The sequence below is a fragment of the Muntiacus reevesi genome, chromosome 17, assembly GCF_963930625.1.
Source record: "Muntiacus reevesi chromosome 17, mMunRee1.1, whole genome shotgun sequence".
NCBI lineage: Eukaryota > Metazoa > Chordata > Mammalia > Artiodactyla > Cervidae > Muntiacus > Muntiacus reevesi.
In genome coordinates, this window is record NC_089265.1 from 23,745,904 (window position 1) to 23,767,661 (window position 21,758).

Below are 21,758 nucleotides of genomic sequence, written 5' to 3' on the forward strand. Positions count from 1 at the left end.
TTACAAGGAGCAAGCGTCTTTTAATTTCATGGCCGTAGTTACCATCTGCAGAGATTTTGGAACCCAAGAAAATAAAGTCAGCCACTGTTTCCATTGTTTCCCTACCTATTTGCCATGCAGTGATGGGACTGGATGCCGTGATCTTTGTTTTTTGAATGTTCAGTTTTCAACCAACTTTTTCACTCTCCTCTTTCATTTTCATCAAGAGGCTCTTTAGTTCGTCTTTGCTTTCTGCCATAAGGGTAGTGTCATCTGCCTATCTGAGGTTATTGATATTTCTCCTGGCAATCTTGATTCCAACTTGTGTTTCATCCACACCGACATTTTGCATGATGTACTCTGCGTATAAATTAAATAAGCAGGGTGACAATATACAGCCTTAATGTACTTCTTTCCCAGTTTTGTACCAGTCTGTTGTTTCATGTCCTGTTCTAGCTGTTGCTTCTCGACCTGCATACACATTTCTCAGGAGGCAGGTCAGGTGATCTGGTATTTCCATCTCTTTAAGAGTTTTCCACAGTTTGTTGTGATCCACACAGTCAAAGGATTTGGTGTCGTCAATAAAGCAGAAATAGATGTTTTTCTGGAACTCTCTTGCTTTTTCTGTGACCCAGCAGTTGTTGGCAATTTGATTTCTGGTTCCTCTGCCTTTTCTAAGTCCAGCTTGAACACCTGGAAGTTCACAGTTCACATATTGTTGAGGCCTGGCTTGGAGAATTTTGAGCGTTACTTTGCTAGTGTGTGAGATGAGTGCAATTGTGTAGTAGTTTGAGCATTCGTTGGCATTGCCCTTCTTTGGGATTGGAACGAAAACTGACCTTTTCCACTCCTGTGGCCACTGCTGAGTTTACCAACTTTGCTGTCGTATTGAATGCAGCACTTTAAAAGCATCATCTTTTAGGATTTGAAATAGCTCAGTTGGAATTCCACCACCTCCACTAGCTTTGTTTGTAGTGTTGCTTCCTAAGGCCCACTTGACTTCGCATTCTAGGATGTCTGGCTCTAGGTGAATGATCACACCATCATGGTTATCTGGGTCATGAAGATCTTTTTTGTACAATTCTTCTGTGTATTCTTGGCACCTCTTCATATCTTCTGCTTCTGTTAGGACCATACCATTTCTGTCCTTTATTGAGCCCATCTTTGCATGAAATGTTCCCTTGGTATCTCTAATTTTTTTGAAGAGATCTCTAGTCTTTACCATTCTGTTGTTTTTCCTCTATTTCATTGCATTGATTGCTGAGGAAGACTTTCTTATCTCCTTGCTATTCTTTGGAACTCTGCATTCAGATGGGTATATCTTTACTTTTCTCCTTTTCCTTTGGGTTCTCTTCTTTTCTCAGCTATTTGTAAGGCTTCCCCAGACAACCATTTTGCCTTTTTGCATTTCTCTTTCTTGGGAGTGGTCTTGATCACTGCCTCCTGTACAATGTCACGAACCTCCATCCTTAGTTCTTCAGATACTCTATCAGATCTAATCCCTTGATCCATTTGTCATTTCCACTGTATAATCGTAAGGGATTTGATTTAGGTCATACCTGAATGGTCTAGTGGTTTTCCCTTTGTTCAATTTCAGTCTGAATTTGGCAATAAGGAGTTCATGATATGAGCCACAGTCAGCTCCCAGTCTTGTTTTTGCTGACTGTATAGAGTTTTTCCATCTTCGGCTGCAAAGAATATAATGAATCTGATTTCAGTATTGAGCGTCTGGTGATGTCCATGTGTAGAGTTGTCTCTTGTGTTGTTGGAAGAGGGTGTTTGCTGTGACCAGTGCATTCTCTTGGCAAAACTCTGTTAGCCTTTGCCCTGCTTCATGTTGTACTTTAAGGCCAAATTTGCCTGTTACATCAGGTATCTCTTGACTTACTAATTTGCATTCCAGTCCCTATAATGAAAAGGACATCTGTTTTGGTTGTTAGTTCTAGAAGGTGTTGTAGGTCTTCATAGAACTGTTTAATTTCAGCTTCTTCAGCATTACTGGTTGGGGCATAGACTTGGATTAATGTGACATTTAAGGTTTGCCTTGGAAATGAACAGAGATCATTCTGTGGTTTTTGAGAGTGCTCCCAAGGACTGCATTTTGGACTCTTTTATTGACTGTGATGGCTACTCCATTTCTTCTAAGGGATTCTTGGCCACAGTAGTAGATACAATGGTCATCTAAGTTAAATTCGCCCATTCCAGTCCATTTTAGTTCTCTGATTTCTAAAATGATGTTTACTCTTGCCATCTTCTGTTTGACCACTTCCAATTTACCTTGATTGATGGACCTAACATTCCAGGTTCCTATGCAATATTATTTTTTACAGCATTGGACTTTTCTTCCATCACCAGTCACATCCACAACTGGGTGTTGTTTTTGCTTTGTCTCTGTCTCTTCATTCTTTCTGGTGTTATTCTCCACTCTTCTGTGGGCGTTTACTGACCTGGAGAGTTCATCCTTCAGTGTTGTATCTTTTTGCCTTTTCATACTGTTCATGGGGTTCTCAAGGCAAGAATACTGAAGTGATTTGCATTCCCTTCCAGTGGTATGGCCCCACACGGCATGGCTCATAGTTCCATTGAGTTAGACGAAATTTCCATTACTTTTTAGAAATCACATATAAGTGATAGTATATAGTGTTTGTCTTTCTCTGACTAATTTTACTAAACCTAATATTCTTTAGGTCCATCCATGTTGTGGAAATGGCAATGTTTTACTCTTTTATGGCTGAGAAATATTCATATAAATATCCATTATGTCTGCGTGTGTGCTGTGTTGCTTCAGTTGTGCCCGACTCTGCAACACGATGGACTGTAGCTTGCCAGGGTCCTCTGTCCATGGGATTCTCCAGGCAAGAATACTGCAGTGGGTTGCCATGCCCTCCTCCAGGGGATCTTCCCCACCCAGGATATGAACCTGAGTCTCCTGCGGCTCTTGCGTTGCAGGCGGATTCTTTACTGCTGAGCCACCGGGGAAGCCCAAAATATCCACTATACATGTATATATACATATATATACATACACACATATATACATATATATGCACATTTATACCACTTCTTAAGCCAGTAATCTGTTGATGGACACTTGGTTTGCTTCCGTGTCTTAATTATTATAAATAGTGCTGCTATGAACATTGAAGTGCATGTGTTTTTCAAATTAGAGTTTTTGTTTTTTCTGCATATATATCCAGGAGTGGAGTTGCTGGATCAAATGGTAGTTTTGCTTTTAGATTTGTAAGGAATCTCCATATGTTTTCTGTAGTCGCTGTACCAGTTTACATTCCCCTGTGTAGGAGGGTTCCCTTGTGTACACATCCTCTCCAGGATTTATTATTTGTAGATTTTTTTATGGTAGCCATTCTAACCAGTGTGAGGTTGATATTGTGGTTTTGATTTGCATTTCTCTAATAATTAGCAATGTTGAGCATCTTTTCATGTGTCTATTGACTATCTTTATGTCTTCTTTGGAGAAATGTCTTTACTTATTCAGGAATGATAGATCGGTTATAGGATTCAAGATCAAGGACTTATTTTTCCTTGAGACTTTGATAATATGCCATCATTACTTAATGCCTTCTGTTCGAAACATTTGCTGTCAGTCTAACCTACATTCATTTGTAGGTAATTTTTGATCTCTGGTTGCTTTTAAGACTTTCATTTATTTATTTTTTAAAAGAGTTTTCTATCTGTCTGTTTATTTATTTATGGCTGCATTTGGTCTTTGTTGCTGTGTTGGCTTTCTCCAGTTAGAGTGAACAGGGGCTACTGTTTGTTGTGGAGCACAGGCCATAGGGCATGTGGGTTTCAGTGGTTGCAGCACATTATCTCAGCAGTTGTTGCTCATGGGCTCTAGAGGGTAGGTTTAGTAGTTGTGGCACACAGGCTTAGTTACCTCACAACATGTAGGATCTTCCTGGACCAGGGATCTTCCTAGACCAGGGCTCAAACCAATGTCCCCTGCATTGTAAGGCAGATTCTTAACTGCTGAACCACCAGGGAAACCCTGGGATGTTTTATAAATAACAGAAACTACATCATCATTAGTAAGTTCAAAAGCTTAGGATATTGAAAATGTTAAAAGGTGGCATTATGATGAATTAAAAGAAAACTTTACAATACACATTGGTTTCTTATACAATAACACTTTGGACATGTATAATCTTTCAGAATCAAACATGTTGAAAGAAGAGGAGCTTCTGGAATATCTAATCCTCTGAAATATAGCCATGACTTCCTTCAATTTTATTTCCTGTCATGCTTCTCCACTAGATATATGCTATGCTCTGGTACACCAAACGTGCACCTTATTCTCCTGATACTTTCGTGGCTTCTTCACATTCCATACTCTGGACCAGGTGCCTTTCTGCCTTCTTGCATTCTGTGCATACTTGTATTATAATACTGTAACAGTATGTCATAATGCTTTTCTTATCAATAGTCTCTCCTGTACTGATTTCTTGAAGGCAGGTCTCCATTAAAAAAATTTTTTTCCCCATTGTTAGTACTGCAGTGAGATAGTTATTAAATGGTATGTTGTAGAATAAATACATAGCAGTTGATGTTGTAGGTGCTGGGCTAAAATGTGCTAAGTACTATAACTTTTTGACTGGTTTATTTGATAAGTGCATTGTTCGTGTACTTAAACATGAAACATGGCTATATATAATACTAAAGAGTTGAGGATTGTCCCTTTTGGGGATACTTTGAGCTATCTTTTTAGGAGAGCCTATTGTACATATTCTCTATCATTGTCATGTGTATTACTTTATAGTTAATAATTGAATAATTATCTTTTCCTATTAACATTTATATTATTTTTTTATTTTCTTCTGTTTAGAACTTTAAGAGAGGTGTAAATATTAGAATGTACAAGCGTAATTAAAGAGTAATTAATTTTTCTATTCCTTTAGTTACACCTAAGCAACATATCCAGGAAAATAATTGCAGAAGAGCAAGTGATACCCTGGAAACTAAATCTGATCCAGCCAACAGGTAAAACAGATTTGATTTTCGTATTGATTTTTTTTCATCTTCATTAGTTTTAGTTCCATCTTCAGCCAGTTTTCAAGCTTCACTAGTGTGGGATAGCTTATAACTTTCTTCTCTTAATCAGACAGTGTTTTCCCACTGTGGATCCCCTTTTTCTGGAAAGATTCAACATTTCTGATGCATGGGCATTTTTTTCCTTTTCTATTCTTATCTAAATGTTGAGACTCATGGGGGTTACCTAATTTTTGAAGAGAAAGATGTGTATGAAAATTATCTAATACAAGTTTGGGAATTTTTGCATTTTTGTGTCTGTGAACTTTGAAATCACTTGTGACTGTTGACTAAATCCAAGTGTTTAGGGACTTCTGAAATTACCTGGTTGGTGGTTTTCAGTCTGTGTTCTGCAGCGCCCTCTGATGCTAAGGATGAGTCAGACTTAGTCTGTGGTTTTTCCATCCTTTGCCACTTCAACCTGAGCAGCTTATCTGTATTGTATATTGGGGTTTTATATGCCATTTGATAAAAAGAGTTCTATGCTTAAAAAATTTTTTTGGGGGGGAAGACTTCTGATTTAATCTAATCCCCAAGTTTAGCATGATTAAGCTGAACCTAGTTAGTTTATTGTAACTAACTAGTAGTAGTCTTATTTTATTTATTGCCTTTTTTTTCTGTATTATTCTATTTTGGCCCTTAAATAAACTGACGTCAGATTATAAAAGCAAAAATCTCTAAATGTGTATATGTTTCTCCTTTAATAAACATTATTAACTAGTAGTCAAACACAGACATGCTAGACAGATTCCTTTTTTATTGTTTTTCTGATTACCATTTGATTTAAATAGGTGTCTTTTAGTTCACTTTCCCCATATTAATGAGGCACAGGTACGGAAACAAAATACTTAGAATAATTCTAAAAATAAGATTCTAAATTTTAAGTGACTTCAGGCCTCCTGCATTTTGTATGTTCTTAGTAAGTTATAATAAATTAAAACACCATCAGTTCAGTTGTGCAGTCGTGTCTGACTGTGACCCCATGGACTGCAGCAGGCCAGGTTTCCCTGTCCATTACCAACTCCCGGAACTTGCTCAAACTCGTGTCCATCAAGTCGGTGAGGCCCTCCAGCCATCTCATCCTCTGTCGTCCCCTTCTCCTTCTGCCTTCAGTCTTTCCCAGCATCAGGGTCTTTTCAGTTCTTTGCATCAGGTGGCCAAAGTACTGGAGTTTCAGCTTCAGCATCAGTCCTTTCAGTGAATATTCAGGGCTGATTTCCTTTAGGATTGACTGGTTTGCTCTCCTTGCCATCCAAGGGACTCTCAAGAGTCTTTTCCAATACCACAGTTCAAAAACACCATCTGTTCAGTTCAGTTACTCAGTCGTGTCCAACTCTTTGCGACCCCATGAATCGCAGCACGCCAGGCCTCCCTGTCCATCCCCAACTCCCGGAGTTTACTCAAACTCATGTCCATTGAGTCCGTGATGCCATCCAGCCATCTCATCCTCTGTCGTCCCCTTCTCCTCCTGCCCCCAATCCCTCCCAGCATCAGGGTCTTTTCCAATGAGGTCTTTGCATGAGGTGGCCAAAGGATTGGAGTTTCAGCTTCAGCATCAGTCCTTCCAATGAACACCCAGCACTGATCTCCTTTAGGATGGACTGGTTGGATCTCCTTGCAGTCCAAGGGACTCTCAAGAGTCTTCTCCAACACCACAATTCAAAAGCATCAATTTTTCGGCACTCAGCTTTCTTTACCGTCCAACTCTCACATCCATACATGACCACTGGAAAAACCATAGCCTTGACTAGATGGACCTTTGTTGGCAAAGTAATGTCTCTGCTTTTTAATATGCTATCTAGGTTGGTCATAACTTTCCTTCCAAGGAGTAAGCGTCTTTTAATTTCATGGCTGCAATCACCATCTGCAGTGATTTTGGAGCCCCCCAAAATAGTCAGCCACTGTTTTCACTGTTTCCCCATCTATTTTCCATGAAATGATGGGACCAAATGCCATGATCTTAGTTTTCTGAATTTTGAGCTTTAAGCCAGCATTTTCACTCTCCTCTTTCACTTTCATTAAGAGGCTCTTCAGTTCCTCTTCACTTTCTGCCATAAGGGTGGTGTCATCTGCATATCTGAGGTTATTGATATTTCTCCTGGCAATCTTGATTCCAGCTTGTGCTTCTTCCAGCCCAGCGTTTCTCATGATGCACTCTGCATATAAGTTAAATAAGCAGGGTGACAGTATACAGCTTTGACGTACTCCTTTTCTTATTTGGAACCAGTCTGTTGTTCCATGTCCAATTCTAACTGTTGCTTCCTGACCTGCATACACAGGTTTCTTAAGAGGCAGGTCAGGTGGTCTGGTATTCCCATCTCCTTCAAAGTTTTCCACAGTTTATTGTGATCCACACAGTCAAAGAAAACACCATAACCAGAGTCAAAACTTAAATGTGAAATTATGCTATTGGCAGTTTCCTCTGCAGTAATTTTCTGTTCATAGAAGGTCAGGACTACTTGTGAAAGAATTTTATTTTTGTTTTTACATATGGATGTGATGTTGATTTTCTAAGTACCTAATGAAATATAATGAAATATTCAGTGAAGACCTGGTATTGAAGAAACTGAAGTTATTGGGCTTGCTAATTTTACCCTCTTATCACAATTGTTCTAAAGCATGCCTCTTAGAGGGAAATAATTGGTGCTCCCAGTCTGTTATTTTTTTCATGTCTTTTCTTGAGAGAGCAAATTAATTTTGATTAACGTCTCTTGCTGGACTAAAGATTAATGGAGTTAGTAGATTAATTCACAAATCTGATTTTATTTTTGAACAATATGAACCTTAAGATTCTTTCTTGAGGTAGAATTTTGTACTAAGATGTACTATCAGAATTCTACAGGAGCCAGACACTTAGCCCTTAAAAATTTAATTCAAATAGAATTCTCTTAAAATAGGAAAAAGTTGTTTTAAATAATTTTCAGTTCCTCATTTATCCTCTTTCAAGCTACTGGAGCTTTTAACTGTCTTGTGATACTTAATTTTACTTATAGGTTGGGATATTAAAAGAAGGTACAGGAAGGCTTTTGGTGATGAAGGATAAATGCTTAATGGGAAATGAAAGTTTATTACTGCTTAACAGAGGAACAGAAGAGAGGTGAAGAGTTGAGTTACTGAGATGTAGAAGTAAAATTTCTTCTCAGAAGATTGTTTATTATAAAAGGTATTTTGTAATAAAATGTTTCTTGTGTAATGAGGGTAGATTACACTTAAGGAAATACCCCTTTTGGACATAGAGAACAGCTGTTACACTAAATATTTATAGAGGCATCATCTTACATCAATGTCAGTGTAGTTAATTGGGAAATTCATATGTGAAAATGGTTAAGCTATTCACTTAAAAAACATGAAATGAATGTAATTTTTAGAGTAAGTGTGTTGTTTGACTTTTCACAAGTACTAAAATATAAGGAGTCTCCATAAATCTCCAGGCTTGGTTTTGATCAGAGTGATGGAGGCTTCACTATACCTACAATCAGAATTCAATAATTGGTGATGCCTTTGCTGCACACTGTGGGTAGTACCTTTCTTTGCAATGGTTTCTGGAAAGGAGGTTTCCATGATATTTCTAGTGGTGGTGATGCAGTTCTTCTAGACCTTTAACCTCTAGAGTTTCTCCTTTATTGCATTTCAAAGATAGGGCAGTGTGATATTGCATGCATTTCAAATAAACATCCTTAGAGTTAGAAATTGAATTCTAACCTCATTTTATTGTTTCCTTCTTTAGTTATTTCTCTGTTAATTGTAGACATATTGGGATAATAACAACAAATGAAAATTTTAAAAAACTAGCTAAAATTTCTAACAAATCACTTTTCAGATTCTTTCCCAAGTTCTTTTTAGACTTTACTTATAATTTTAGTTCTAATCAAAGCGTGAATATAGTCTTGTATTCTAAAATACAAAATTTTCTCAATATTATCATTAGCATAAATGCATTTTTTAAAGTTTGTATATGTGTTTAACATTATATAACCACTTAAAATAGCTTTGTAATATTTTATTTATTTTTAGACTTTAGGTTTTCCTTAAAAAAGTGTGTCTTTTTTCTTTTGGAAGTGCTTTTAGGGTAAATTTCCACAACGGCGTCAGTATGCTTTTTATCTGATTTCTTGGGCCTCAGTTTTGGCATTGCAAGTGGGTAGAGAGTAAGGACTGAGCCAGGGCTCAATTCAATTTAAAGTTGAATTGAGGTATTAGCAAGACTAACAGCATGTTGCCACTTCAGAAATCAGAGAGAGGAGGTATAGAATGTGGTTCCATTTTTCTCTATTATGAGACTCTGCAAGAATGATTCAAGTAGAAAAATTTGGTGGCACCTATAGAACCTCATCTTCAAGTGGCATTTATTCATTGATCAATCCATCCATTAATCAGTTACAAGTATGTGTGGTACTACCAAGTGCCAGGCACTATGTTAGGACTTGGGAATAGCCTTTGGTAAGACATAGTCGTTGTCCTCAAGGAGCTCACCAGTCTTTTGGTGGCATCTTAGTGGTGTTTGTCCATAACTTGCTGGCCATGCTTTAAAGGGCTTTCTGATCATTTTCATGTCAAGTTTGGTGAAGAATTTGGATGAAGTCACACTAGATAGTAATTACTCATCTTTTGCTTTAGATATCTAGATTATATCCTATCAAGACAAAGTTGAAGCTTGAGCAATTTCAGTGATTTTTAAATTATGTATGGAAGGTAGATTTCAAGAAGGGCACATTTGAAAAAGTTTGAAAGGTATATTTGCTATTATGTAAAATATTTGCAAAGCTGTTAGTTTTGTCCTTTTCTATGAACAGAAAGGAAAAAATCAGCATGCTTGATATTGAAAGTGGTAATCCTACCTTTCATTTTACCTGTAAAGCTTTTGGTCAGTGAGCAGACCCAATCCATGATTGAATTTGAAAGCACTTTCAAGATGAAGATAAATGATTAAAGTTATCATTACTTTGAAGGCTTAAAAAATATTTAATACCCTCTTTTGTAATTATAGTGAAAAGATATGTAAGGTTTTCATGTTTACCAAAAGGAGCAAGAGAATCTAAGAGATTAAGGAACACTATGTGTAGAATGAGTGGTTGCATGCTTAGTCGCTTCAGCTGTGTCCAACTCTCTGCAACCCTATGGGCCATGACCTGTCAGGTTTCTCTGTCCATGGGATTCTCCAGGCAAGAATACAGGAGTGGGTTGCCATTTCCTTCTCCAAATCTGACCTGAGACAAGTGAAAACGTGTAGAATAGGACTTCCCAAGTGGCTCAGTGGTAAAGAACTCACCTGCCAATGCTGGTTTGATCCCTGGGTTGGTAAGATCCCTCTGGAGGAGGGCATGGCAACCCACTCCAGTATTCTTGCCTGGAGAATCCCGTGGACAGAGGAGCCTGACGGGCTACAGTCCACGGGGTCACAAAGAGTTGGATCCAACTGAAGCAACTTAGCATGCACACAAGTGTAGAATGTCACAAATTAAGGTTTTATGACTTTACTCTAATACATTTGCCATAGAAAATTCAACATAAGAGAAATTGCTTTTGGACCTGAAATATCCAAAGAAGCTTACAGTCTCTGCTACAATGCTTCTGTTATCTGAAGCCTGAGGACATGGTAATAATGTGATTCTAGTTAACTGAATTTGTTTTTACCCTGTACTCAAGTTTCTGAGTGTTCATCAAGTCATCTAACCTGTGTAAAAAATGCTATTGACTTAAAATACATAATGGGTAAGGAAAAGGTTCAAATGTGGGAGGCTGATACACAAATTGGGCTGAAGTACTGCTCTAATTGTCACTATACCTCCCTAGAATAACACACTGCCTTTTGATGACCGGGACGAATTGAGAGAAATCGTAACGGACAGATACGGGGCAGACAGTTTCTTTAGAATATTCAGATATATCAAGTGAATGGAATTCTTTCTTATTTATAACTTGTTAATAATATTTTTCCTTTTAGCCCTGCTTCTTTTCTGTTACAGCCGGTTTCACCATTAGGTGGAGACATTGTTACATTACTTGAAAAGGTATGTTTTAAAACAATTTAAAATTAATTCTGACCATAATTATTTACGATAAAATATTATTTACTTTTGTTGATATGTCAAATTAAATTTCTGTTTTCACACTTCCCTGTTTGTGAACATTATGTACCATTCCTATTTATATATTTTTTATTACTTCTAAATGGGAATATTGGAATTTTTAAATTGCATTAGTGCAATTTTTATGGAATTAAATTTAATTTGATATGTCAAATTAAATTTCTGTTTTCACAGAAATTCCATAAAATTAAATTTTATGGAATTAAATTTAATTTGATATGTCAAATTAAATTTCTGTTTTCACACTTCCCTGTTTGTGAACATTATGTACCATTCCTATTTATATCTTTTTTATTACTTTTAAATGGGAATATGAAATTTTTAAATTGCATAGTTTTTATAGTAACGTTAACAACTTTTTATAGGTTCATGATAACTCTAGAACCTCTAATCAAGATCAGGTACCATTATTAAGTTTTTAACATTACACATCTATCTTTTTCAGGACACGAAGTTGATAACTCTTAGAGAGAAAAATGAAACAGTTCCTAAGAAAACACCAGAATTTAAAGTGGAATACTCTTCATCATCAAATATTGCAAAGAATACAGATAGTAGTGCATGTGGAAGGTCTCTGCCAGCTAAAAAAAGCAGTCCATTCCAGAAAGAGCAAGATCATCTGGTAGAAGAGGTTAGAAAAAGATTGTAATAAGTATACTGAAATATGTTATTTTCTTGATGGTGTTGGAATTATAAGTGAAGTATAGTTTATTATTGATTTATTGGGGGTATTTTTGGAAAGGAGGTCACAGATAATAAAAAAAGCAAAGTTTGTCCTCTCCTAAAGTAGGAAAGATATAATGAAGTAAACTTACTTAGTTAAGATTACATTCATGGTATAGAATGTTCCATTCTATATTCAAAAGTATAAAAATAATACATGTATAATATTTTTTGAATTAATCGTTATGTAAATTATTGGATAGATAACCCGTGATGATTATACTTTATTAAAATACTCTGTTATCTATTTCTTAGCTGAGCTTCATCTGTTTTTGAATTTTAGAACAAAGGCTATACAGTATATATTATCACTAAGCAAAGGTTTTGTTCTGCTTTTCAAATATTTCAGAAGTGAATAAATACATGATTGTTTATGATCTCAGTTTTCTTAACTAGCTCTGTTCCTTAATACTTTTCTACTTTTCACTGGTAAGTGACCATATAATACTACTAATGCTGAGTATTAGAACTCAGTTTACATAAATTAAATGGCTAGGCTATTCTTTAATGTTATTTTTGTTACATATTTCCCATTATTTGAGTTTGGATAAACAGACAAAGTATATCAGCTATTTTATATTCCTGAGCAACTGAAAGAAAATTTTGGTTTAGTGCATATTGATTCATTCATTGCTTCATGGTCTCTAAATATTTTTAAATCTCTAAAATTCTGTTGTTTCTCTGTATTAGATGATTTACTCTGTACTAAAGAAAAGATGGTTAGTCATTCTTGTTTTCTTTCCTAATGTGGGAGGAAAGGCACGTTTTTTGGCTAAAGGAATTGATAGTAGCAGTGGTATGAGAAGGGATGGAAGAGGAGAGTCCTAACATCTCATAAAGCTCTTAAAAGTGAAATTACTTCTAATAGTGTTTATGACAGGGCTTCCCTGGTGTCTCAGTGGTAAAGAATCTGCCTGCCGATGCAGGAGACGCGGGTTCAATCTCTGGATTGGGAAGATCGGAGAAGAAAATGACAACCCACTCTAGTATTCTTGCTCGGGAAATCGCACGGATAGAGGAGCCTGGTGGGCTACAGTCCAGGGGGTTGCAGAAGAGTCAGACACAACTTAGTGACTAAACAACAACCATTGTGGTATTTAAGACAAGGAATATTTAGTGTTAGAATTTTAAGAAGCCATCTGTTTTCAGGGAGGGGGGTGAACTGGAGTCAGTTTGATTATGGTTGTAGGCAGTTTCTTTTTTAGGGATCTCAGGGCGCAGAGATTTTATTTTGCTTATTTTTGTTTTCTGGTTTTATTAAAATGTAGTATAGAGTGCTATTTTCATACTGTACTTTTCTTTATTTTAAAAATATATTCCTATGTTTTGTTCACTAATTTATGTCTGATGATGAGGTTACTGGGAAAGAAGTATGTTGTCACCATAATGTACTGTTAATAGAGATACTACTGTTCAGTGGACTTTAAGAAGAACCTGTATGCTTTAGAACTAGTCATTTTAGCAGATATGGAATTGTGAAGCTCATAAGTGTGGCATATAGCTCAGATCACTGCAGTCAGAACTATCTCTGTCTAAATCTTTCTAGGTATAAAGATTTATCTTTTTCTCAGTGTAACAGGATATTCATTTAAGATAAGAAAGGAGGAAATGGGTTTGGGGTTTGATTTCACCTTGTAGGATTGTGCCTATATAGTCTTTATGAAGTGTCTGGGAGCTACATTGTTGAGCTTATTTTTGTGCATGTTGCTGTTATTATGGCTTTTGTTGTAGTCTACCAGTGGGCTTTATATTTTTGCTTTACTTTTTCTTTTCTATTTTAGGTTACAAGGGCAGTTTTATCTAATTCACCACAGCTCTCTGAAGGAAAAGAAGTAAAATTAGAGGAACTAGTTGACTCTCTAATATCTAACCCATTCATAACAAGGAGTCAAATTCCTCGAACTCCAGAAAACTTGAGTAAGTTAATAATGCTTTTGGTTATTTTTCTTTCTTAGATATACTACTGCTAGAACCATGGTCTGACAGATCTGATGAAATTCACTTTAAACTTGTTTTCTGTATCTTTCAGTTTAGTGGCATTGGCTTTGTTTATTTTGATGTGGGGGACTTTTATTGAAATACTGTGAGCACTGTCACTTATATGGCGGTCCTTCAGCAGTATTATTTTGCCCTGATAACTATACAGTTTGTTTTTGTTGTTTTACTTGGCTTTTTCCTGGAAAATATTTTAGTTGATTACTTAAAAAAAAATTCTCTGCCTCCACATCTGATTTGTGATCAACATTTATAGAGTTGTTTAGTTGCTAAATGGTGTCTGACTCTTTTGTGTGACCTCTGGACTGTTGCCTGCTAGGCTCCTCTGTCCATGGGATCTCCCAGGCAAGGATATTGGAGTAGGTTGCCATTTCCTTCTCCAGGGGATCTCCTTGACCCGGGATCAAACCCGTGTCTCCTGCATTGGCAGGTTCTTTACCACTGAGTCACTTGGGAAGCCCACTTAGAGAGTATGGAGGCTATATTCTTCTAGTCAACAAACAGCAGCATCAGCCAAAAACTGTGTGTACAGAGATCCTATCTACTGCTCCCGAGCTAGGCAGACTCTCCAGTAGTCTCTTCTTACAACCTGTGTTGTGTGGGTAAAGTTCTGATATTCCTGTCCTCATGTAGGCACATCATCCTGGGTGAGTAAGTGTAATTTCCATTATACTACTAGAAATGACATATTGAAAGTTAAATGGATTCAGTTCAGGTTGAACCTAGCCACTGTATAGGTTGGTGTTTGGCAAACTACATCTTGCAAACCACATTGGCCCACTGTATGTTTTTATAAATAAAGTTGTTTTGAACACAACCTTGTTCATTTGTTGGACTTCCCGGGTGGCTCAGAGGTTAAAGCGTCTGCCTGCAGTGTGGGAGACCTGGGTTCGATCCCTGGGTTGGGAAGATCCTCTGGAGAAGGAAATGGCAACCCACTCCAGTGTTCTTGCCTGGAGAATACCATGGACGGAGAAGCCTGGTGGGCTACAGTCCATGGGGTCGCAAAGAGTCGGATACGATTGAGTGGCTTCACTTTCTTTGTTTCTTTGTTCATTTGTCAGCATATCTTTTATGGCTGCTTTCGCACACACAACAGTGACAGAACTGAAGAGTTGCCACTGACAAGATGGTGTGCAAAACCTGATGTATTACTATTTGGCCCTTTATAGAAAAAGTTTGCTGAACCCTGGCCTAGATGGACAAGAAAATATCTTTTTAACACATGTAATTTGTGTGTGCTGTGTGAAAGTATATACATATTTCAGGAACAGCTTTTGTTTTTTGTGTGATCATTTGGAGATGGGGTTCTTTGATGATGTTGGGCTTTGGTATATTATGGAGTCTTGTCATTCAGCTGGCGTACCTATGAACATATACTGAGTCAGCAGCTTTATCGTGAGCACTAGAAATGAAATGTTTAATTGCATGTTCTGTTTGGGAATTTATTAGCAACTTGTGTTATTTCCCTCTTCATTTATTTAGTAAGTGAAATTCGGAGTTCATGGAGAAAAGCTGTTGAAACAGAAGATAACAGAAGTACAGAACCAATTCAAGTGGATACTGAACATAGAGAAGAATTGCCAGAATCCTTACCTGTGGTGCATAATCAAAAAGAGTTTAGCATGGCCAGTTTCTTGTCAGCAGCCACTGTATCCGATTCTAGTCATTCTCATTTGCCTGAAGAGAAAGTTGTTTCAGATTGTCTCGAGTGTGTGCCTCAGAAACCTGTGGTGACTGCTTGCATAGGTGAACAAACAACACAAGAGCCATCAGATTTGTTAAATAAGGATATAATTTGTATACAAGATTTGGACTGTACAACTTTACAGAACAAACTTTTAGAAACTAGACAAATAGAAACATTTTCCCCTGCTGTAGGCAATAGAAGAAATGTGTTAGGTAGCAGTGAAGAAGATAATATTAAAATATTAGACCAATCGAAAGCTTACGAAGACTTTTCCATGCATAACAGTATGTTATGGAACTGTTTTCAGGTACCAAGTGGAATTAGTTCCAGTTTTAAAGATGGTGATTTTGGCATATTACATGAAACTCTTCCAGAAGTTGGTCACATAAGTCTTATTAGCCCCAGTAGTACAGAGGCCACTTTTGAACTGGAACCAAATAGTCCTATTCACAGTGACATTTTCACAGAAGATGTTGTGGGAGAAAGACAGACTACTCCAGAATCAGACTTCAATTTACAGGCTACTTGCAGTGGCTATGAGGCTCTGAAGAATTCTCCGTCCAAGCGAAGGGAGGAAATTTACCTCTCTAATCCTGAAATACTTGAAAGACACAAACCAGAATTGAACCTTACTCCCCAAAACATGCAGACTGATGATATGCTTAGTTTTTTGGGCATTCATGATTTGCACATTGACTATACAAAACCATCTTCACGCATGTCCCGTGGTGAAAGAAAACGGTCTCTTTCACCACTAATTAAGTTTTCTCCAGGGGAACAAAGATTGAAGACCACAATACCATGTAACCTTGGAGAACTTCTACCTAATTTAACAGGTAAGATTTAACTAGATGTGGGCATATTGACCTGCTGAAAGTTTTCTCTCAATTTCTTGTAAAAATAGTATTCTATGAATGTGACACGATCTTGTTAATGTGACAGAATATATTCCTTATTCCTTCAGTCAGGATGAGAAAAGTGAACCCATCATTTTTATGGGTACTTTCAGAATCTCTTGTGATGAGATGATGTATATAGCTTACAACTGGTATGGGACAGGGGTGGAAAACAAAACCAAAAACCTGGAACCTGTTGCTTTCAAACTACTGAAAATAGATCTTGTCAAAATCTTTGCTAATGGAAGATGGTTCGAAAAATGTTGAGAAATATCTCAAAACTTACAGTATCTATGATTTGCTTTGAAGTAATTTGATAGGGGTGTGGTGACAAGATGGGTCAGTGTACTACTTTCCTAGGACTGCTATAACAAAGTACCACAAACTTGGTGGCTTAAGACAACAGAAATTTTTTGTCTCTGGAGGAAACAAGTTTTGGAGGGTGGTATTCAGGCTCGTGGTGTTGGCATGACCATGTTCCCTCTGAGATCACAGAGGATGATCCTTGACTTTTCTAGCTTCTGATACTCCCAGGTGTTCTTTAGCTTGTGGCAGCATAGTTCATCTCTGCCTCCATCTGTACATGACATTCTCCCCTTGTGTTCTATGTACCTTCCTATAAGGATACTCGTCGTATAGACTAACAGCCCATTGTGCTCCCATCCTACTCTTAACTGAATATATCTGCAGTGACCCGATTTCCAAATAAAGCCATATTCTGAGGTACAGGGGTTAGAACTTCAACATCAGGTACAGAACTTGTACCTCAACATGAGGTACAGAAGTTAGAACTTCTTTTGGAAAGGACACAGTTCAACTTGTAACAATTAGTATTAATAATTATTTAAGCTGGATGGCAGAGAAGTTTGGCTCATCATAAAAAGTTAAAAACAATTGTTCTTGGAACTGTATTCAATATCTTATAATAACCTATAATGGAAAATAATCAAAAAATATGTACTATAGTACAAAATATGTATAATGTATATGTTATAAAAATAGAAAATATAATATAGGTAGTAAGAAATATATAAATCACTTTGTCCACCTACATCTAATACAATATTGTAAATCACCTGTACTTCAACAAAACAAAAACTGCTCTTAAAGCATGCTGGAACACATATAGATCTGGTAAGACAGATTATAAATCATTCTGATTTGCCCATGATAATTAAACACTAGTGTGTTTAAAAGTATTCTAGGAGAGATGTACCTCTGGCAAAGAGGTACCTCAGTGAGAATAATGGTAATTTTATCACAGTTACATATTTGCCTGTGAACTTTTTCTGAAGACTGAAGTTTGCTATTACATGGAATTTAACATACTTTTTCTTTATAATGTTTATCCTTTTTTTCTCTTTTTAAAATCAATTTTGCAGAAGAAGAAATCTTGAATAAGAGCCTTGATGCAAAAGTATCTCCATCTGACTCGACAAGATGAAGCAGTAGTCCAGTCAGTTTAACTATGATGCACAAATTGAAGCAATGTCACAAAATAAAAACTAATTTGCAGTTTAAATACACATGGGAAGTGTAACTGTTTTTCAAGGTCTAAAAAGTCTTAAATAACACTTGTTAGCCTTTTCTACTGTTTTTAGGTAAGGAGAGTGTGTTTGGATTTTCTTTCTTTGTATGGATAGGGGGTTGAAATGTGAAGTATTGGAAAGCAAATATCAAGTTATGTGAAGCCATTTTGGTTTCTTGATTAATCTTGAGATTCTTTATCATTTGAGCTACCCAGGAAGCCCGAGTAATATTGTAAGCATGAAGTAAATGACAAGGTAGTAGGCTAATTTATTATGTCCTAATTCAGTTAATTAACATAAAGATGAGTAGTTTTTGATGTAATTTTATCAAGTGGTTAACTTAATAGCTATTAGATATACTGATCTTTCTTTTTAGGGAAATAACTTTTTATTAAGTGAGGAGAGTAATGTATAGTCAAAATGACAAAGTTTAAGTTTGGGAAAGCTCTAAAGAGGCTTAATGATTATTTAAGTAGCTTGATCCTGAAAATGATGTTTGATGGAATAAAGTGCATGTGATGATAGTGAAAACTGGGGTAGAATGAATTTAGGAAAAAAGAGAAAGGTGGAAGATGACTAGATATTTTTGAGGGACAATAACTATAAATCCATTCAGTGGGTTGTATAGCTGTTTTATGTTTAGTCTAATTTAGACTTTAAGAATTTAACTCTAGTTTTTTATTTTAACAGAAAAAATTAAAAAATTAGTTTGTGTTTATTTTTTTGGAGGGACACCATTTTTTGGGGAGCTAATTTGTATTGTTACTTTCCTCCTCAAAAACCATCAGTTCCCCAACTGCCTATAGAACAGCTTCAAATTAACTTGAAAAAACTGAATTTGGGGTTAAATAACTTGTTCAGTGTTATACAGCTAAGTCAGTAATGAAGCTAGGGTTTGACCCTATTTTCCTTCCTTAATAAACCAACAAGACCTCTCAGAACTAAAAGGCCAAGGTGTAGGATATGACTGCAGGAGTGGGCCTTCTGGACTCTAAATGGGAGTCAGATGTGAGGTCTCTTGTACAGTGTCCTGCCTGATTTAGTCAGGCCTCGCAGCCAAGAGAAAGACTTGTTTTTAGCATTCAGGTGAATACATGCCATTACCCTCTGTGAACCAGGAGGTTAAGTACATGCTGGAAGGGTTATAGCACCTACAGCACCCCTGTGTCTAACGCCAGCTCTTAACCATCACAGCTTTCTCCATTTGCCAAGAAATTGGCCACAGGAGGAGAAAAGTTGAAGGAGAGAGTTCTGGAAGTAGATGGGCTTAATTTCATCTTTCATTACTCATCTTGGCTTATTTTCTTTTGTGTTGCTTGTTTGATCCAAGTTTGAAGGCCAGTCATGTGTGTGTGTGAGAGAGAAAAGACAGAAGAAAAGTACCTACAATTACTTTATTAGCAGTGGAAAAGAAAGTGGAAGAGAAAAGCTTCTCCTGAGGTGCCATATTCTTTTATTAGTTAATAGAACAAATAGAGACTCTGCAGGTCTACTAGGAAACAGTTGTTCCGTTTACAGTTGTTCTCTAGTCTTAAGAAACCCAGTACTGGTAAGTTCAAAATTAACATGTTAAGGAGAAGGTGCAGCTATCATACTAGCATCTACAAATTGCCAGGGCCATTCCTAGATGCTTAATATGTGTGCATGTTAAGTTGCTTCAGTCATATCAGACTCCTGGTGACCCTATGGACTGTAGCCCATCAGGCTTCTCTGTCTGTGGGATTCTCCAGGCAAGAATACTGGAGTGGATTGCCATTCCCTCCAGGCGATCTTCCGCACCCAGGGATTGAACCTGAGTCTCTCATGTCCTCTGCATTGGCAGGTGGGTTCTTTACCACTAGCATCACCTGGGAAGCCCAGATACTTAATAATATGTATTAGATACTTAATAATAATACAAATTATATCATTTAATTCTTAAACCTGTGTAAGATAGTGATATTGTACTTATTTTATAGATAATGATACCAAAGCTAGGGACCTTCTTTAAATGACTTGTCTAAGATGGACTCAAGAAATTACCTAGGATACATCTTAAAAAATGTGGATTCTGTAGGTCTAAAATGAGGATTAGAAATTTCCACTTTTAAATATGCTTCCCTGGTAATTGTTAGGCTCAATAAGAAGCTTGAGAGTCAGTGCCAGGGGATATAGATTCACCTTTAATCCTGGGGTATTTTAAAGAAACTAGATACACTATTCACACCATATTGCTTTATAGATCTTAGCTGTTTGATAAGGAAGCTGTTTGGCAGAAAGTGAAGAACTAAAGAGCCTCTTGATGAAAGTGAAAGAGGAGAGTGAAAAAGTTGGCTTAAAACTCAACATTCAGAAAACTAGGATCATGGCATCTGGTCCCATCACTTCATGGCAAATAGATGGGGAAACAATGGAAACAGTGACCGACTTTATTTTTTGGGGCTCCAAAATCATTGTAGATGGTGACTGCAGCCATGAAATTAAAAGATGCTTGCTCCTTGGAAGAAAAACTATGACCAACCTAGACAGCATATTAAAAAGCAGAGACATTACTTCACCAACAAAGGTCTGTTTAGTCAAGGCTATGGTTTTTCCAGTAGTCCTGTATGGATATGAGAGTTGGACTATCAAGAAGCTGAGTGCCGAAGAATTGATGCTTTTGACCTGTGGTGTTGGAGAAGACTCTTGAGAGTCTCTTGGACAGCAAGGAGATCCAACCAGTCCATCCTATAAGATCAGTCCTGAATATGCATTGGAAGGACTGATGCTAAAGCTGAAACTCCAATACTTTGGCCACCTGATGTTAGGAGCTGACTCATTGGAACAGATCCTGATGCTGGGAAAGATTGAAGGTTGGAGGAGAAGGGGATGGCAGAGGATGAGGTGATTGGATGGCATCACCGACTCAATGAACATAAGTTTGAGGAGGCTCCAGGAGCTGGTGATGGACAGGGAAGCCTAGCGTGGTGCATGCAGTCTGTGAGGTTGCAAAGGGTCAGACACAACTGCGTGACTGAACTGAACTGAACTGAAAGGAAGCTGAAGTTTAACAGTAAGTGTAGGCCCTAAATTGCTGAGAATCCGAAGATAAAATATCTCTAGATATTAATGGATTTACAAAAACCACATTGTTAAACAAGTCATACCTGGGATAGGCTGAGAGTTTTTGGCATTCTTCCCTGTCCTTTGTATGCTAGTTGTATAAACAAAAGTATATTAAATGTCACTTTCTCGTAAACCATTTTGATTATGATTTATTGCTTTCAGTCTCTTCCTTGTCCCTTATTGCCTGCATACATGCCTTTTGTCCTTAAGGGACTGCTTTGATCATGCCATTTTGTTTTAATTCCAGAATCGAGTTCAAATTTAAAGGCATACAAGGTTCCCTCCATAGATTCCTCTGTTCCCCCTTCCACTATAGTCTCCCCTCTATTTTCTGTTTTTTTACTGAAGTGCTTTGGTCAGCATGTGTCTTTAAAAGTCTTAATTCACAATTTTGAAGCTGAAATATCCTAGTTTCATCTCCCCGCTTATCACAATTATATTTGTCCTTTAGAAAGTGAAAGTCGCTCAGTCTTGTCTGACTCTTTGGGACCCCATGGACTATATAGCCCATGGAATTCTCCAGGTCAGAATACCGAAGTCGGTAGCTGTTTCCTTCTTCAGGGGATCTTCCCAACCCAGGGATTGAACCCAGGTCTCCCTCATTGCAGGAGGATTCTTTACCAGCTGAGCCACCAGGGAAGCCCTTTGTCCTTTAAGGTTCAGAACAAATCTCACATTCACCTTGAAGTCACCTCTCTTTCCTTATCCATGGTCCTGTCCCTCTAAA

At 37.2% G+C, this 21,758-nt stretch overlaps 1 protein-coding gene and 1 non-coding gene across 2 annotated transcripts in view; both read left to right on the forward strand.

The window, feature by feature from the left end:
- HAUS6 (HAUS augmin like complex subunit 6) overlaps nucleotides 1-21,164 on the forward strand; it is a 42,165-nt gene extending 21,001 nt beyond the window's left edge. The window contains exons 12-17 of the mRNA XM_065908446.1: nucleotides 4,896-4,977; nucleotides 10,970-11,036; nucleotides 11,560-11,745; nucleotides 13,619-13,754; nucleotides 15,318-16,358; nucleotides 17,801-21,164. Of these exons, the coding sequence (XP_065764518.1) occupies nucleotides 4,896-4,977; nucleotides 10,970-11,036; nucleotides 11,560-11,745; nucleotides 13,619-13,754; nucleotides 15,318-16,358; nucleotides 17,801-17,862 (1,574 nt within the window). The 3' untranslated portion in view covers nucleotides 17,863-21,164. The remainder of the gene's footprint in view (nucleotides 1-4,895; nucleotides 4,978-10,969; nucleotides 11,037-11,559; nucleotides 11,746-13,618; nucleotides 13,755-15,317; nucleotides 16,359-17,800) is intronic.
- LOC136148797 (small Cajal body-specific RNA 8) lies at nucleotides 10,758-10,891 on the forward strand. The gene has a single exon (XR_010659568.1). It is a non-coding gene; the product is annotated as a small Cajal body-specific RNA 8 (non-coding RNA).
- Nucleotides 21,165-21,758: the final 594 nt, after the last annotated feature.